Source organism: Mangifera indica, chromosome 18 (genome assembly GCF_011075055.1).
Source record: "Mangifera indica cultivar Alphonso chromosome 18, CATAS_Mindica_2.1, whole genome shotgun sequence".
In the NCBI taxonomy this organism is placed as follows: Eukaryota; Viridiplantae; Streptophyta; class Magnoliopsida; order Sapindales; family Anacardiaceae; genus Mangifera; species Mangifera indica.
The window spans coordinates 9037735-9056727 of record NC_058154.1 but is presented as its reverse complement, the minus strand read 5'-3'; the positions used below and the strand labels follow the sequence as shown (position 1 = coordinate 9056727).

The window sequence follows — 18993 nt, the reverse complement described above, 5'->3', positions numbered from 1 at the left end:
TTAAAATGTGAATTAAATGAGGCCACGAACTAAATGTAAATAATTCACTTTTTTATTAACTAAGGCTTCCAGGCAGGCACTGATAGCACAACCATTACCTTCAAAGAGAATGGTCAGAGTACAAGAGCTAAACATAATATTTGTAACAAACCCTATGTGGTTTTCTATCAAACAAAATATTTATTTACACTACAAGAGTACATAAAATTTGAGGAGACTGAAACTGCTTCAATAAATTTATCAAAGTAAAAATCCTACTTCAAAACAAAGGGATGAAACTATAATTTCACGATTTATGGGGAACTGGGTAATAATACCCATCAAACAAAATGTAAAAAAATACATGAAAATATAAGGAACCTATCTAAATCTTCTTATTGAAGGAAAGGGACACTAACCATATTTTGTTATAAAGAAAAATAATTATATCTAGTTAACTAGAAAATAAATTCATGAGCTATGGAGGAATGATGAATAAAACCAATAATCACTACTTAGATACCGGCAAGCCATGCTAAGAAAAATGCTGTTTAAGTTCTCTTGTTAGGCTCGAACACATATTTGATCAATGATTCCTTTATGGATAGCAACTCAGGGAACTCCTTCTTCAACTTGGAGGCGTCCATCTCATTGTTGCTTCGAGGAGCAACAATCACCTTGGCTTGCTCTTCTAGAGTGAAATTGGCCCACTTGAAATTCGGGTTGATGTAAGCCTTGTACATCTCCAGGATTTCATTGTGGCTGACAACACCTGGGTTTGTGAAGTTCCAGATACCCTTTAAATTTCGCTTTGCCATCTCTATCGCAATAGGAATAAGTTCATCCAAGACAGTCATGCTGTTGGGAATGTTGACCACTTTATTATAGCGAGAAATCTTGGTGATGAAGTTTCTTGGATTGTTGAGGTCGGATGAAATTGGCATTCTTACTCTGAGAGTGCAAACATTGTCATATTCTTTCAAGAGCTCTTCAACCTGGTTAACAAGAAAGATAGAAATTACTTAATATTCTCAAAACTAATATTAGCAATGACGATATGAAAAGATTTAAGGTTCAAAGAAAAATTACCATGGCTTTGGTTTTTGAATAGAAAGAACCAGTAAAATTGGGTTTGTCTTCCTCTTTAAACCCAATGCCAGAACCCTCTGGATGATCGACATCATACTCAAATATACACCCTGTAGCAAAATTCAACATTAAGAGCCCATGCTCTCGGGAAACATCTGCTAATGTCAATGTTCCAGTAACATTGGCACGAATGGTTTCAGTTTTATGAGATTCACACCAATCAACATTCGGTCTACCAGTTACACCAGCTGCATTAAGAACATGTGTTGGTTTAACACTCAGAATATCAGTTATGAGAGATGAACGATCCTCCAAACGTCCTTTACCATATTCATAAGCAATGCCCTGCTTCTCGCACAACTTCCCAAGAAGGCCTCCAATCCAGCCAGTTCTACCATAGATCAAAAACTTCAAGGATGGCTTTTGAGAAGAGCTACAGGCTTTGGGAATTGGAACAACCATTCCTGCCTGATTACTATTATTTGAGATGTAAGATGCAGATTTGCACTCATCAGACCCATCAAAATGTCTTCCACCTGGCATCATCAGCATTCTTGGATGAGGAAGCAATGCACCAGAGACATCACCCCACCATTCAGGATTCTGAATGTACCATTCCATAGTTTTCTTCAAACCCTCTTCCCATGTAGTTCGCTCTGACCATCCCAAGTTCTTCAATTTCTCATCATCAAGGAAGTACCTCTGATCATTAAATGGTCTGTTATCTACAAACTTGATGCTTGCTTCTGGGTCCCTTGAGAAGAGTTTGCATATATCTTTTGCCACATCAATCACTCTCCTTTCTTTCTTTGTACCAATATTGTAAACATGACCAACTTCTCCCTTGTGAAGGATTACTTCAAAAGCCTCAGCAACATCCTCGCAGTATAAATAACTTCTAACATTGGAACCATCCCCATGAATTGGAAGAGGCAATCCTCTCATGGCCAAGAGGATAAACTTTGGAATCAACTTTTCAGGGAACTGATTAGGTCCATAAACATTGTTTCCACGGGTTGTTATCACAGGTAGCCCATATGACCTACCATATGCCATAACAAGCATTTCTGCTCCAGCTTTAGTAGCAGAATATGGATTTGTTGGCAGAAGTTGAGAAGCTTCATGGTTCCCCACTACAGCATCCTCATCAGTCTCACCATAGACCTCATCTGTGCTCACATGGATAAACCTCCGGATCTGGCCGGTAACTTTGCAGGCTTCAAGAAGGACATGAGTCCCATAAATATTGTTCTTTGTAAACTCAAAACTGTTTCCAAAAGAGTTATCGACATGAGTTTGGGCTGCAAAGTGCATAATAGTGTCAATGGACTCAGTGATGAGAAGAAAGTTGACAAGGTCAGCACTGCCAATATCTCCCTTAACAAACTTAAAGTTTGCAGATGCTTTCGAGGGAAGAAGGTTTTTCAGATTAGAACAATAATCAAGCTTGTCAAGCACTACAATTTTGTAATCAGGGTAGTTACGAATAAGCCGGTTGCAAACATGGGAGGCAATGAAACCAGCAGCTCCAGTGATGAGGATGTTCTTGGGCTTATAAGTAGACATGGCTCAAGAACTTCTGCACAATTAAAGTACAAAAATAAATATCAGAACTACCGGTATAAAAGATAAATAAACATATAGGAATAAATTTTGCAGCAAGAAACTTATAATAATCATGTTCAACCATAGAAAAATAACTAAACAAAAAGGTTTACAAGAATTCATCACAACACAAACATATTAGATACAAATATAACTGATTAGATCTCATAGCAAATATAGTGCAGCCACGAAAACCTTTAGATCAAAGGACAATATTTATGTGGCAGAGATTGTCCAGCCAAACTAATCAAACAATAATATCAAAGCTTCTGACAAATAACACTTCTATGAATAACGCATTTCATGATATGATGAATAATATCAAAAGCTTCTGATAAACCTTTTGATGATAACTTTTACTTCTATACAAAAGTAAAATTTATCATCAAAACATACTCTACATTGCCAGATCCAAACAAAAATAAAGTAAAAAAACAACAGCATAAATTAGAAATCCTTACATATAATGCACAACTCCATAACCAATTATTGAATAACGCATTTCATAAAAACAAAACACGAACAAGTTATGGTTCCAAAAAATAACTTGGCATTACGATTCGCATAGTACAAGATCTAGATCCACTTACATAACTAAAGCTCTAAAGTAACCACTCAAAACATGACGGCTCTCTCAAATTACCAACAGATCTAAAAAAAATAACACCAACCCAGAACATAAAAAAGCTTAAATCAATGAATGCAAAATAATAATAATAATAATAAAAAAGCCGAAGGGAATGTTACATGATCACAGGCCCATAAAAGAGATAAAGTTAAGTTTTTTACTTACAAACCTGAATCCGATGAAAGGAAGCCAGACGAGAAAAAAGATTTGTGTTTGTGTGCGTAGAATGAGGAGGAGAAAATCGAGGTGACAGCAAATGAAAGGAAGCAAAGACGAAGAAGGAAAGATTTAGAGAATTAGAGGGAAGTTAGGGGAGTCTGCATATTTATACACATATTTGAGAAACAGTTGAAGTTGAAGGAGAACCGTCGTCTACGACTTCAAATGACCAAAATGACCATCACCACATTCTGATAAGCTGTAGCCAGGCCCATGGAACCACATGGCGTGGCGATACACTATTGGTTACAAATTCGAAGGAATATTCAAAGCGTGTTGGAATTTATGTATTATATTATTATATATTAGATTATTACTAAAAATAAAGTAATTAACTAGGATTAAGATAGTTGATAATATCTTTACCGATAATTAAGGAGTTGAAATTTTGGATATTTACAAATTAATGTTGGACTTGTAAACAAAGGAGGCTGGGAAGAAATACCCGTCAAAATGACTTTTCCAATAAGAAGTTGGCCGTCTCCTTCTAATTTTTTCTAAAAAATATTTTGTTTATTAATTAAATTCTTTTTTTTTTTTGGATGTTGTCATAAATAATATTATTGGATAATTGTTCACCATTAGATTAGTTTGTATGATTATGCTAATATATATATATATATATATATGTGTGTGTGTGTGTGTGTGTGTGTGTGTTTATTTTTCTTACATAATTTAAGTATATAGATGATATTATATGATTAAATGTTATTTTATCTTTAATTCAAAATCATCTAATTATATAATAACATACTATCAAAAAATATATAAGCATAGTTTTATTATTATTAACAGGATATGAGTAAAAAGATGACCAAAGGATATATTCCCACCCAAAGTTACCTTGAAAAATTATGATTGGTGATGTCTTTGTCATGATGGCTCAAGCCATGACTGATCTACAGTTGACTGGGTCTTCATCATCAACTCAAGTTGTGGTTGATCTACACTTGCCTGGGTCTTCATCATCGCCTACGCTTGATTGGGGATGAAGAGGAGAGAGCAACCGAGTGTCAAAGACCCAAATGGCTTCAGTTGAAGCAATCAATGACTACACAATTGACATCGAAGACAAATGTTGAAAGTACTGCCAAAGAGGGAGACATCATTGGAAGGGAGAGATAGCATTGGAGAGCTGACTGTTCAGCAAAAAATTATTTTGAAAAATTGAAACTACAAAGGAAAAATATAAGTTTTTAAAGTTTAATTATAAGAGAAAATTAATAATATTTTATTATTTTTAATAAATTACTAGTTAAATAATAATTTTATCTCTGAAACTTAATTTGTTTGGTTAATTTTAACCCTCACAATTGGATATTTGAGTTTTTAATAGTTAACAAATATCAATTTAGGAATACAATGAATTTTGGGTGAGAATAAATCTTTTAGCCTAAGAAGATTGATAAATAAATAATATTTTATTCAACATTTATGGATTTTTATAAAATTTAATATTTATTCTTGTCGTTAATACTAAATGTTTTAATCTACAACTAGACTATAAAATCCATGTGTCCTAGTGCTTATACATTCATATGAAACTTGTCCACATAGTAATCAAAATTTAATAATACTATGTACACAAACAAAGTAAACAAACTATGACATATCTCTATATAATTTGATAATTTTGAATTAAAGATAAAACAATATCAAATTATATGGTAACATATTTTCATTTATACATAAATTTTTTTGATAACTAGAGACTTTGTCCGTGTTTGAGTTTAGTCTGAGTTCATATATCTGATAATTTGAGTTCGGTCAAGATTGACTTAGATGAAGGATGAAACTATTTGAGTTCGGTATGAGTTCATATATTTGATAATTTGATAGCTAGGTTTAGACTCTCCCATGCATGCCGAAATGAGACAAAACAAATATCACATTGGTTTGATTATAACAAATATAAATCTACTAACTAATATTTGGACCCTCACATTTCAAATTTAATTACTTGAACATGTCTTAAAATATCACTAAACTAAAGGAACCAATTATAATAATAACAACAATTATCATGACAAAAATCGATTTCATTATTTTCATAACTATATAAACAAACTAGAAGGTAAGTTTTGATAAGAAAATTTGTACACAAATATGTAGTACGTGAGACTGAGCCTTGTGCAGAAAGATGTTATGATTTAACCCTTTATTTAGGAGTCTATGTCTATTGTTACATTATTTTTACCTCTAGGAAGAATTTTTACAGAGTATTTGAGCCCCTTTACCTCTATAATCTTCATATTTACATGTCAAAGAGATAGAGTTACATGTAAGTGAGCTCTTATTTCTAATACAACAATAAATCTATAGATTTATTTATATTCTAATTTTATATTAAAAGGAAAAAATAATTACGGTAATTACATAATATTGATTTAGTTACAAGTGAAAGTTTTTTTTTTTTATGTAAACACGAGATGAAATAAGAAATAATATTATATCAAATATGTAAATAATTAAACTGTTAAGTTATATCCCCTTTATTGTTTCTAGGTGAAAGGACCTCTTTTCACAATTTTAGTTGATGTGTGGGTAGGTGATACATTTTTTTGTGTTTAGTTGTCTATCAAGTTTTGTTTTAGGTAAATTTGGTTAAGAAGAAGTTTTGTAATATGACAACTCTCCTTACTTTCTAGAATGTGAGTAAGACTTTTGAAACTATTTGACTTTTTGCATGAATGGATGACAAGTGGAAACTCTGGTAGTATGTTGTAATGAAAACATTTGTGCCTTTCATGTGATGGATTCCATGTTAGGTGTTGTGCACTTGTTATGACATTTCAAATGACGGTGACATCTTATTGAACACGTTTCACTTCCTTGGTTAATCAATGATGCATATCATGAATTTGACTTTAACGATAAAGATTATTTTTTGCTCAATATGAATTTGCCTATAACAAATCCGAGAATAAACATACTTAGGTTTCTTTACCCTAAATTTCTCTAAAACTCTTGACATTTACTATCTAACCAACCTTTACCAAAGACAATATAAGAACATTTTATTTTCTAAACCTATTATTCAAAGGGCGAGTTTTTCTCAACTCTATTTGTCTATTTTTGTCATTGAATCGATTGAATGTAGTTTTTAGAGTTTCTTGTGTTTATTAGAGTAGAATCATGTTGTTAGGGTTTTTGAATTGTACTTCCGACTAAGTTTGATTTAGAGGAATTTGTCTATCCAATGGTATCATTTCAGTTGGTCTATTTAGAGCAAACTTCATTGAAATTCCGTGCTCCTCTTACGACAGAATGGCTAGCCAATTTTAAACATTGTCGGTCATTTTGCATTGGCAGTTGCTGATGTTTGGTTCACGCCGGCTGTTTTTGGTCTATTAAGAGTTATTTGCAAATAGGTCTGGATTCAAACCAACCAAGTTTGAGTTCGCTTAAACTCACCTTAAAGTTGTTCAAATTTGGTTTGCTTCAAGGGAGCTGTACTCGAGTTCGATTTGAGTTCAAATTCGAATTAAGTTTTGATATGTGATCAAAATGATATCATTTTAATTGTTTAATATCAAATTTTCAAACTCATAAGTTTGATGAGCTGAACACTCCTAAAGCTTAAGCTCAAGTTTACTTGAACTGAACTCTTTTAAGCCGAATTTGTTTTCAAACTCAAATAAATTCAGTTCAAATCTAACTCTATTTAGAGATGGTTGACACTTTTATGTCATGGCATATTGAGCAGTGCTTCTGTTGGCTTTATCACTGTTTGTGATGGTGAGTTAACTAAATACACCGCCGCTACCTTATATATTCACATATGATTGTCTCCTTGTATTGCAGAATTTCAACCACTTAATTACTGCTTCCATAAGCGTTGCTGTTTCTCTCTCACTTTCGACATTCTTGGTGAGCACATGAGGTCCTTTCTTTTTCTATATGGAATCCTTAACTGGGATGCTTTTTTTTTTTATTTTTTTAATGTAAGCTTCATTTTATAATGTAGATAGGTCAAGCTGTCGGTTCACAATGCACCATTTCCTTACGCTTTTTATTCATTTATTATTTGCTGCTAGGAAAGTACTTTTTATTTCTCTATTTGAAATTCAGGTGCCAAACAGCGTAGGAATTATCCTGGGCATTGGCAATTGGTTTTATATTTGAAGTACAGGGAAGACGTCTGCTTTCACATGCCAAACAGTTGACAAGCCTTCATTCTAAGGAAAGACGTGCCAAGCACTTGACAAACCTTCATTCTAAGGAAAGACACTGCTGATTAAAATTTGATAATACATCATTTTCTTTTTAAAGCAATCTTATACCTACTCAAGCAGTCTACACAATTATTAATATTCTATCATATATGATACGTATTTTACAATAAGATACGATATAGATAAAAAATGATATATATTATTAGATATATAAAATTAATATGATATAATAAATATATTATATGATACGATACATATTATCAATACGAATTGATACGTTTTTTTAGAGAAAATAATAATATAATAAAGGTATATATGAAAAATTTTAAATTTTTATAAGTTTTTATGATATTTTTTTAAAATGATATATCAATTAAAAATTATATAGAGGCATCTCATTGTTTGCGCTAACACGACTTTCCAAAGAAAACTTTCATAGATACTTGCTATTTTCTTTTGATGTGATTGATTCAAATTATATTTCCATTAATAATGTAATGTGAGCACAAATTGTTGCAAAATTTTTGTCAGGTTGGTCGGGGCAAAGATTTTTACATTCAACTCTGTAAGATTAAAATATGATTAGACCGTTGAAATTCTTCTCTCTTTTGCTAATAAAAAAGTTAAAGCAAGTCCTTAAAAGTAGTTCTCACAATAGCAACTTGGTTCAGCCCATGTCCGTCTGTCTCGCCTTTCTTTCGGCCTTCCTCCTTTGGATTGTTGCTGTGGAAAGCCCAATAATCGTTGAGTTGAGTTGTTTTTGAGCTTCCATTAGTCTTCTAAACTTCACAATGCATCCATGGCTATGGCTTCTTTTGGGAAATGAGGTTTGGTTGTAAAAAGAAGGAAAGAATGTTGGAGAGATGGTATATATTATATATAAGTTGGGATTGGGGTACATATTGAGAAAAAGGGGGTTCTCTCTAGATAACAATTATATTCTTACCCGTTTAAAATATTCTATAAATATTCTCATATAACTTGCCTAGTATAAAAATATGAACAATATTGTATATATATATTTTAAGTGTACAAATATATACACACTTATATGTATCATCATGTGATTAAATATTGTTTTATCTCTAATTCAAAATCACTTAATAACATAATGACACACATCAAATATATACCTATTTATATATTCAAAATGAGTACGTATAATTTTATTATAAATATATATTCATTTTCATAACCGGGATGTATCCGATATCTATATAATCGTTTTGCATTCAAATTACACTACAAATATATCCATTATAATTGTAGAAGGATAAGAAATCCTAATCCAACCAAATCTGAATGCATCTAACATGTAGCTTATATGCATACATGTATAGGGAGATAAAAAGCAGGAGAGGGGAAACCACACACACCAAAAACAAATATTAATTGGTAAGCTGTTATTGCTATTTTGTTGTAATACATCTCAATCAATAACAATATCATGTATGTAGGTATTCTAATCATCGAGCCAAATCATGTTAAAATTTTGTGTCTCATTTTTTTATCTTCATTTTACTTTTACATTTTAAGACACCATAATACACATACCAGGGTCTTTTTAGATTCTAATAATTACTATTTTAACGTATTTTATATACAACTCAAAATTATATATATCAGTTGATTAAAAATAATCCTCAAACCTAGAATTATACTTTTGAAGTCAATAGATTAGGGTTAAGTGAAATTCCTCTGTAAATAAATTGATTTTTGACTCATCTTGACCAATTTCAAAACCCACATAGCCTCTGCATGCTAGTTATTGTCATTGTCGTCGATCATCTTGTTGTTGATTTTGATTATTCAAAGTAATTTTTATACACAATGTAAAAAAAATGTTAGTACAATGTTGATATTCATTTTTTCATTGCTTACATTGTAGAGATTTACATGTTTCTGTATTGATAATGAATATGTCACGAAAATGTTTTTGTTTTTAGGGTTTGTTGGGAAAAATACAATTTATCCTAAAAAACAATTGATTATTTAAAGACAGTCGAATGAGTATTTCCTATCGAAACTTTGATGAAGATGTGTCAAAGGGTCATTTGGGTCACAAAACTTGAGCACTAACTCAACCCACAACTTTGTAAGTCCTAACAAGGCTAGCAAACATGGCAAAGGCCACGGACCGGCCTACCTGCTTATTTAAATAAAAAAAGAGAACTAAAGAAAGTTGCCGTTTTGCAACGACTACTCTCCAATAGTAACTTAAGTAGCCGTTGCATAATGACTACTTTACTTTTTAATTTTTGGGAGAAGAACTATTTCCCACCCAACTTTAGATGCGTTTTCAAAATGCCATTCACGACAGATAAAAATTCACTTTTCCCACCCATGAGCCGTTAATATGGATGATTTCTGTTTACATAAGGGTAAAATGTCTATTTTACCCTTGTTAGATGAAATGACAAAAATACCCCTCAATTTAGTCTGTAAAATTCATCCCAAAATTGATGTAAGGGTTTTACCATTCACCCCCCTTAGGTTTTAGAAACTAACATTTCACCTTACCTAAAGTTTTTAAACTTTGAAAACTAACATTTTCACCCTCAAACCTAGGGTTTCCATATTTTTCAAAATACAGCCGTCCCCCATAAATTTCAAAACTAGCAGTTTCACCCTAATTCTTTAACTTCATTTCCCGACATCGTCTCCGGCGTTGTCACCGGCCTCTTTCTCCTGGTGCGACGACGGTGGTGCGATGAAGAGATCTTCATCTCCTCGTCGCACGGTGCGACGAAGAGACAAAGATCTCTTCGTCGAAGATCGCAACACCGTGCGACGAAGAGGTCTCTCTTCGTCGCTCCACCCAGACGACGAAGGACGACTCTTCGCCGTCCTTCATCGCTCGTTGCGTGGTCTAGAGGCTACGACGAAGGACGACGAAGCATTGTCCTTCGTCTGTTCTTCTAGATCTAGACGACGCTTCGTTGTCCAGATCTGAGCGACGAAGGGTCGTCCTTTGTCATCCTTTGTAGTCAGAGATGGGAGATCGATCGATTGCATTGGCCGTCGGTGGTGGCCGGTGAAGGAAGCAAACCCTAGGGATGAAATCTAAACTTTTCAAACTTTGAGGATGGGTTAGTTATTAGTTTTTAAAACCTGGAGGGGAGAAACAGTAAAATTTTAAAGTTTTAAGGTTTTAAATAGTAAATGACGATTTTGCCCCTGTCCCTAACTGAAAAATTGGATGACAGTTTGGCTATGGGTGAGAAAAGTGGATTTTCATCTGCTGTGGGTGATATTTTGAAAACACATCTAAAGTTGAGTGGGAAATAGTCCTTCTCCCTTAATTTTTTTTTCTAAAATTTTCCTGTATTAATCCCTCATATGACACCCCATTATCTTTAATTTTTCACTCAAACTCTAAAGATCACATAATCTCTCTCAATTTCTCAATTATTTTTTATTTGATTTTATTTTAATTTTTATTCAATATAGTTAATTATATTTCTTTCATCAAATTTACTTCAAAATTGATCCAAATTCAAGTTGATTTAATTCCTTTGATTATTTTGATAATAAGAAAAATTCATACATTGAAAAATCATCAAATAAAGAAACACTATCACAGTCGTTACCACTAGAAAAGAAAAAAAATGCAAAAGTCAATTGTTTGAGAATATTATATCAAATATTAACAACAAATTTTTTCCCACAAGATCAAGATCGGTATGTGAATTTTCAACTAGTCCATTCAATATTGTAATGGGCAAAATGTCTAACTTTACATATAGTTAACAAAATATAAAAGACCATATAACCATATACACATTGCAATTGATCAACTTTCTTCATTTAAAGATGATAGTATCTTGAATGGTTTATGTAAAATAGTGTACGACCTACTTTCAGAAGAGTTTCTAGAAATACTTTAAGATTTAATGTTGTTAGAAATTATAAACAAATTAAATTAAAATTTAAAAATGAACTTAATCAATTTAATTGAGTTATATTATCAACTTATGATTTATAAATGTCTAGTAACCAAGATTTCTAATATATTTGTGCAACTTACCATTATATTAATTCTGACTGGCAATTAGAAAAGAAAAATTTTGAATTTTCACATACTAACGTGACAATTTATGGAAAACTAGCTCAAAATTTTCCAGGATATGGAATGACTAAAAAATTTCTATTTATCATATTTGATAATGCATTATCAAGTGATAGAGTTACTAAATGTTGTGATATTTAAATCTACCTTATAAAGCTAAATTATATCATATTAGAGGTGTGTATCGTATAATAAATTTAATTACATAAGATGAAATAAAATTAGTTCAAAAAAAGAAATATCAACAATTAGACATGCAATTATTTTTATTTCATCATCTCCTTCATGTTTATAATAATATCATCCAATGTGCAAACAAGTGAGATTAAAAAAAATTGAAAACTGATGTTAAAACTCGTTGAAATTTCACATATTTAATGTTAAAATTTTGTAAAGATTATGAAAATGTTATTATTTAATATTTTAATATATATAACCAAAAGATTCTAAGGATCTTGTTTTTTTTTTTGGGTTGAAAATTTGGATTTTCTTTAATGAATATTTTTGAACCTTTAAAAATTTTTACTAATCAATGTTTTAATATTTATTATTCTACAACTTGTTTAATTTTGTATTGTATAATAAATATTTGTTTTATTTTTAAATAATATAGATATCATGAAGGTTTTTTTTTTTTTAAACCAATTACAAAAACAATGAAATAAAATTTAAAACATATTGGGAGTTTATGAATATCTAGGTACCTCTTTATTTCAGAATATCTAGATACCCCTTCATCAATAACAGTAGAAATGTTGATGAATTTTTACTCTAAAGGGAAAATGACTATTTCCCATCCAAATTTTAGCCCAATCTCAAACCTATACCCATGAGAGATGAAAAAACCAAACTCTCACTCATAACTAAACTTTTGTTAATTTTTTCTGTTAAAGGGAGGGGTAAAATAGTTATTTTACTGTTTATATTAAAAGTTATAAAGTTTATTACTCTCCCCCCCCCCCTAAAGGTTTTAGAAACTAATATTTTATCTTTACCTAAAGTACTTAAACTTTGAAAAGTAATATTTTCAGCCTCAAACCTAGGGTTTCTGTATTTTTCAAAACTAGCTGCCCCCTATAACTTTCAAAAACAGTCGTTTCACCCCATTCTTCAGCTTCATCTTCCGACGTTGTCTCCAGTCTCCTCCTTCTCCTAGTGTGATGGCAATGGTGCGACGAAGAGATGAAGATCTCTTTGTCGCACAACCCAGATAACGAAGGACGACGCTTCGTCATCCTTCTTCGCTCGTCACGTCACCCACGCGAAGATGAAGGACGACAAAGCGTTGTCTTTCATCTATTCTTCCAGATCTGGGCGACGAAGGTTTGTCCTTTATAGTCAGAGAAAGGAGATCGGTGGAAAGCGTCAGTCGTCGATGGTGGTCAAAGAAGAAAGCAAACCTTAGAAGTGAAATATAAACTTTTCAAACTTTGAGGATGAGTTGAAGTATTAGTTTTTAAAACCTGGAGGGGGGAAATGATAAAATTTTGAAGTTTTAAAAGTTTATAGGTAAAATGATAATTTTACCCCTATCTCTAACTGAAAATTTGCACAACAGTTTGGTCATGGGTGAGAGTTTGAGTTTTTCATCTCTTATAGGTGTAACTTTGAAATTGGGCTAAAATTTGGGTGGGAAATAGTCCTTTTCCCTTACTTTAAATGCATTCAATTTATGGAGTCATATATGGAAAGAGTACAAATACCTCATAAACATGTTTAAGTTGGTCTATTCTCGCTAAAAATAAACTAGTTGGTACAAACTCTTCATTTGGTAAAATATTGATCATTTGTCTGAAATTATGAATGAAAATAATCAATTTGATATTTCTGCATGTTGAAAAACTATCATAACACGTAATTTATTAATGCCTTCAATTTTCTTTGTAGTATCCAGATCAACTTTTATTAGAGGAGGATGTGTATTGGACAATAAAAAATCAAGTTAACATCAGTGTGATTGAAAGTATTATGTGCATACAAATTTGTGTGACAACATATCTCAAGATGCAAAATCCAAGACTCTATCCCATTTCTTTCCATCCACGTATCCTTTCTTTGGCGATATCTTGTACCATCAAAGCCTAATCAACATCATTTATTTCTTCTTTTAAAAGGAAAAAAAGTTATTTAAGGTTTATAAGATTTGAATCCAATTCAAGTTTGGAAGGTTGAAAACCTCCTCTTCATAGCTTAGCTCAATGCTTTAGGCTATCTTATTTATAACAATAAAACTATAAATATTTATCTTAAATACACAAATAAATACATATTTGATGTGTATCATTATGTGATTAGATGATTTTGAATTAAAGATAAAAAATATCAAATTACATAATGATATATATAAATATATATCTATTTATGTATCTTCAAAATGTAAACAAAGGTACTAGTTTTTAATCTTTTTATAAATAAAATGTTTGAAACTATTCAAAATTTTTATCTCTTTACAGTAATAATGCTTGCCATAAACCTTGGCTATAAAGCCAAAGGAGTTAGATGCTTCTTCCAAGTTCAAGATCCTAAGGTATCTTGAGAGAACCTTCCAATGGCTGTCAGAAAACTGGTTAAAAAGTATCAAATTAGAAATGGATTAAATTTTTTTTATTATCAGGTCTCAGGATACATGAATATTCCTTTTTCCTTGGACTAATTCTCCATTCTGGTCAGTATTTTATTCTTTTCTCGGGGTTTCACTGCATCATTATTACGATAAGCCTGCCAAATTTAGTGTTAATGATTGGTTTTGGTATGGCTGATTGCTTTTGTGTTTGTATTTTGGTTAAGAAACAAAAGACATCGGATATTGAAACAATATAATTTTTGCTTTAATATATTATTTGGGTTCATCAACGCCATTGGATATATAGTTAAAATATATAGTTTTAGTATACAAATAATATATTATATTATTGAATATTACTTTATCTTTAATTCAAAATTATCTAATCATATAATAACATATTATTTATATATTCGAATAATATATCCAACTATATACGTATAATTTTATTAATATATTAAAACAAAACAACAGTCAGCTCTAGTTGCTTCTAATTTCTGTTTTAATATATTATTTGGGTTAAAAAATGACATTAACTATTAAAACAAAACACAATCTCAGGTCTAGTTGCATTAAAATTTTTGTTTTAATATCGAATGTCTTTTGTTTCTTACCCAAAACACTAACACAAAACCAATCAGCCGTATCAGAACCAATAATTAACACTAAATTTGGCAGGTTTATCGTGATGATGATGCCGAGAAACCCCGAGGAAAGAATAAAATACTAACCAGCCGTGGAGAATTAGTCCAAGGAAAAACGAATATTCATGTATCCTGAGACCTGACAATAAACAAATTTAATCCATGACCCTATAGATTGGTTTGAGTAGTGAAAACAAAAGACTCTCTTGTAAAATATCAGAGTTCAAATAATATGAGTGAAAAGAGATATCTTATAAAAGAAACATGGATAGATTAGTTTGGGACCGAATAACTCCTATTAAAAAGGGGAACTCTTGACGGTTTTAGTATAGTAATTATACGTTTAATCACTGTGCCTCAAGGTTTATTGGTCTAACAAAGCTAGCCGATTCTCCTGTTATAAAAAAAAAAATTAATCCTTTTCTAATTTGAAACTTTTTAAAGGGTTTTTTGACTGCTAGCTGTTGAAGATTCTCTCAAGATGATCCAAACCGAAGTACTGTTCTGGTGAAGAAGGTGTACAATTAATTATTGGAAAAGATACCCTAGCACCTTGAACTTGGAAGAGGCATCTAACTTCTTTGGCTTTATAACCAAAGTTTAGGGCAAGCATTATTATTATTATAAGAGTAATGTTATGTGTATATATTTTTTATATATAATTTAGGTATACAGATAATATGTCATAATATTGTTGAATATTATTTTATCTTTAATTTAAAATCATCAAATCATAGGATGATACATCATTTGTGTACTTAAATTGTACAAAAAAAAATATGTATGCATAGTTTTATTTTTATTATAAAGGGGCATTTGGTTGAATATATCAGAATTAATTTGGTAATTTATTTTTTTATTGACATAACTTTGTCTGTTTTGTTAAATAATAAAAAGATTCTTACAAAGGAACTCTGCATGATAGAAGCTAGCTAGGGCAAATATTTGTGAGAGAAATTAAAGATGGCAAATTTAGGAAGTTCACTTCCTGTGCCTTGTGTTCAAGAATTGGTAAAAAAGCCCATGGTAACTGTTCCTTCCAGATACGTTCGTCCAGAACGAAACGCACCCATGATTTCTGATGCAGCTTTGATTTCAGAGTTTCCAGTTATTGACATGAAGAAACTGGTGTCTGATAAATCAATGGATTCTGAATTACTCAAGCTCCATTATGCTTGCAAAGACTGGGGTTTCTTCCAGGTAAAAAATTCCTTCAGTTTACTGTAACAGGCATGCATTATTTTTTTAAATTTATTTTAGTTTATTTGTTTCTCTATGATTTCAGTTGGTAAATCATGAGGTGAGCTCATTGTTACTTGAGAAACTAAAGAAAGGGATTCATGAATTCTTCAATCTTGAAATGGAAGAGAAGAAAAAATTTTGGCAGTCACCTGGAGAAGTAGAAGGATTTGGGCAAACCTTCATTGTTTCAGAGGAACAAAAGCTTGACTGGAATGACATGTTCTTAATGATCACCCAACCACCCCATCTCAGGAAACCCCACTTGTTTCCTAAGCTCCCCCTTCCCCTCAGGTTTGAAGAATTATGAATTGGGTTATAAACTAAATGAATTTTATTAACAAAATGTTGTACTATATATAGTATTGCAATCTTAATGGTCTACAAAATTAGTGGAACATTAGAATTTATAAGATGAAGACCTGAGTTCGAGTCTTTATTATACTTGTGAAACTTTTGACTTACTTAATATAGTGATTATAGATCTAATCATTATACTTTAGATTTACCAATTGAACAAATATAGGTTGGGTCTTTGGTTATCAAATACACACACACATATATTCTAATCTAATGACATAGGAAAAACAATGTATACCTCATCTCAGGAAGCCCCACTTATTTCCTAAGCTCCCTCTTTCCCTCAGGTTCTTTGTTTAATGCATTTTCAAAAATTATTTGAGAAGAAAAAGAAAAATATTGTTACAGTTGAATCTTCATTTTGATGCAGGGAGGCTTTGGAAGTTTACTCCACAGAAATAAAAAATCTAGCTATGGCTCTCACATCAAAAATGGCGAAAGCTTTAAACATGAAAGGGGAAGAAATGATAGAGTTTTTTGAAGATGGACTTCAAGCAATGAGGATGAACTATTACCCTCCATGTCCAGAGGCAGAGAAGGTTTTGGGGGTGCGTTCTCATTCTGATTCCACAGGTCTCACAATTCTTCTGCAACTCAATGATGTTGAAGGTCTCCAGATTAAGAAAGATGGCAGCTGGATTCCTGTTACACCGCTCCCTGATGCCTTCATTGTCAACATCGGGGACATGTTGGAGGTAATAATCATCTTACCAATTTTTCAACATTCATATTTTTATGTGGGATGGATAAGAGCCGACTTTGTTCAAGCTTGAAAATAAGCTCGATTCGAATAAGTGCAAAACCAGTTCAATCCAAGCAAATTCAAGCTCAAGCTTTAGGGGTTTTCACTCATCAAGTTTGGAAAATTTTGATATGAATCTACGAAAATGACTTTGTTTAACAAATACACATTCAATCGGTTTTAATTTAGTTATTTTTTGTTTGACTACAATATCAAACTAGGCTCAAATTGAAAATCAAATTGAATTTGAGCTCAACTCTCCTCAAATAAGTTGAATTAGAACAACTTTGAGGAGATCTTAGTGAACTTAATTTGGTAATATAAATTTTTATTCTTAAAACTAACAGATTTTGTTGACTTTAATAATATAGGTAGGATTTTAGATTTTTTAAAATTGATGGGTGGGAGTGGGATATATATCAAACCTTGAGTGAGAATAAGTCTTTTGGCTTTTTTTCAATTGAAAGTAGGGATCTAAGTAATAAATTTTGAAGTTGGTGTGAGAAATTTAATTTCTTGTCTTCTAAAGCTGCAAGTGATGACAATCCTATAATATTTATATATTTTATATATTAACGGAAATATCATTAGATTGATATTTGACTTTTGATAGAAGATTGGAAAATGCCATTTCTGACTTGTAATACTGAAAACTTGTCTTTCTCCCTTTCTGTAAACATATTCTATCAGAAAATCCACATACACCAACATAATATGCAATTTCGGACTCTTACCCAGTGGCAGACGGAGGTCGGGTCAAAAGGAGTCCACTGACCCCCTTGACTTTTAAAAAAATTCAATTTGATACATCAAAATTTCTTGACCCTCCTAAATTTCGAAAAATTTCCAGATTTGCATATATAAAATATTAATATACTTTCATTAAGTCTTTTAAATTTTTTATATTTTTATTGACTTTAATATATTTTATTTTTGTTTAATATTAATCCTTCTTAATTTTATTTCTGGGTTCGCTATTGCTCTTTGCTTGTTGAATCCATGTTGCATGGCAGATGATCACCAATGGAGAATACAGAAGCATTGAGCATCGTGCAATTGTAAACTCTGATCAAGAAAGACTCTCCATAGCCACATTCTGCAACCCCAAATACAATGGTGAAGTAGGCCCTGCACCCAGCTTGATCACCGAAAGAACTCCTCCATTGTTTAGAAGACTGACAGTTGAAGAATTCCTCACTGGCCTATTTACTCAAGAGAATAGCGATAAATGTTATCTCGATACCATGAGAATACACAACGGTGAAGACAAGAACTAATTGTGGGTTTGGTTGATGAAGTGCAAGATTTAATTAGCATGAATCTTTGAAGGAAGGCTATAATCTTTGAAGGAAGAACTATTTTAAGAAGGCTATAATCTTAGAGTAACACTATATACATAAATAATATGTATAATTTTGTGTATAGATAATAATATGTCATTATGTGATTGAATAGTTTTAAATTAGAAATAAAATAACATTCAATCATATACTGACATATCATTATTTGTACGCATAATTTTATTTTTAATCTTGTATTGAGAATCATATTGTAATCTTGCCTTCATGTTTAAATGAATTGCATTTCATTTCAATTCCAACGTTGGCCTTTCTTTGATTGATTAATCATTAATTGAATCAATAAAACAATACATACACATTTTTTTATACACAATTTAGAT

At 31.5% G+C, this 18993-nt stretch overlaps 2 protein-coding genes across 3 annotated transcripts; one reads left to right on the top strand and one right to left on the bottom strand.

The window, feature by feature from the left end:
- Positions 1-207: 207 nt before the first annotated feature.
- On the bottom strand, positions 208-3626 carry LOC123201376 (trifunctional UDP-glucose 4,6-dehydratase/UDP-4-keto-6-deoxy-D-glucose 3,5-epimerase/UDP-4-keto-L-rhamnose-reductase RHM1-like). Of its 2 annotated transcripts, none has more exons than XM_044616854.1 (3): positions 3471-3626; positions 1069-2647; positions 208-974 (listed from the first exon to the last, which is right to left on the bottom strand). In XM_044616854.1, the coding sequence occupies exons 2-3, from the start codon at positions 2632-2634 to the stop codon at positions 531-533; spliced, it is 2010 nt and encodes a 669-aa protein (XP_044472789.1). In that variant the 5' UTR covers positions 2635-2647; positions 3471-3626; the 3' UTR covers positions 208-530. The 2 variants fall into 2 exon arrangements, with proteins under 2 accessions (XP_044472789.1, XP_044472788.1); XM_044616853.1 differs by having other exon boundaries at positions 3467-3617.
- Positions 3627-15913: 12287 nt separating this feature from the next.
- Positions 15914-18707, top strand: LOC123202432 (protein SRG1-like). Its single transcript, XM_044618371.1, has 4 exons — positions 15914-16171; positions 16257-16504; positions 16941-17265; positions 18326-18707. The coding sequence occupies exons 1-4, from the start codon at positions 15935-15937 to the stop codon at positions 18587-18589; spliced, it is 1074 nt and encodes a 357-aa protein (XP_044474306.1). The 5' UTR covers positions 15914-15934; the 3' UTR covers positions 18590-18707.
- The last annotated feature ends 286 nt before the right edge of the window (positions 18708-18993 follow it).

Coding starts and splice junctions, on each gene's coding strand:
- LOC123201376 (XM_044616854.1), bottom strand. CDS start 2,634: ATGTCTACTTATAAGCCCAAGAACATCCTCATCACTGGAGCTGCTGGT. Junction 975..1,068: donor ATTCAAAAACCAAAGCCATG/GTAATTTTTCTT, acceptor CTTGTTAACCAG/GTTGAAGAGCTCTTGAAAGA.
- LOC123202432 (XM_044618371.1), top strand. CDS start 15,935: ATGGCAAATTTAGGAAGTTCACTTCCTGTGCCTTGTGTTCAAGAATTG. Junction 16,172..16,256: donor AAGACTGGGGTTTCTTCCAG/GTAAAAAATTCC, acceptor CTATGATTTCAG/TTGGTAAATCATGAGGTGAG. Junction 16,505..16,940: donor AAGCTCCCCCTTCCCCTCAG/GTTTGAAGAATT, acceptor ATTTTGATGCAG/GGAGGCTTTGGAAGTTTACT.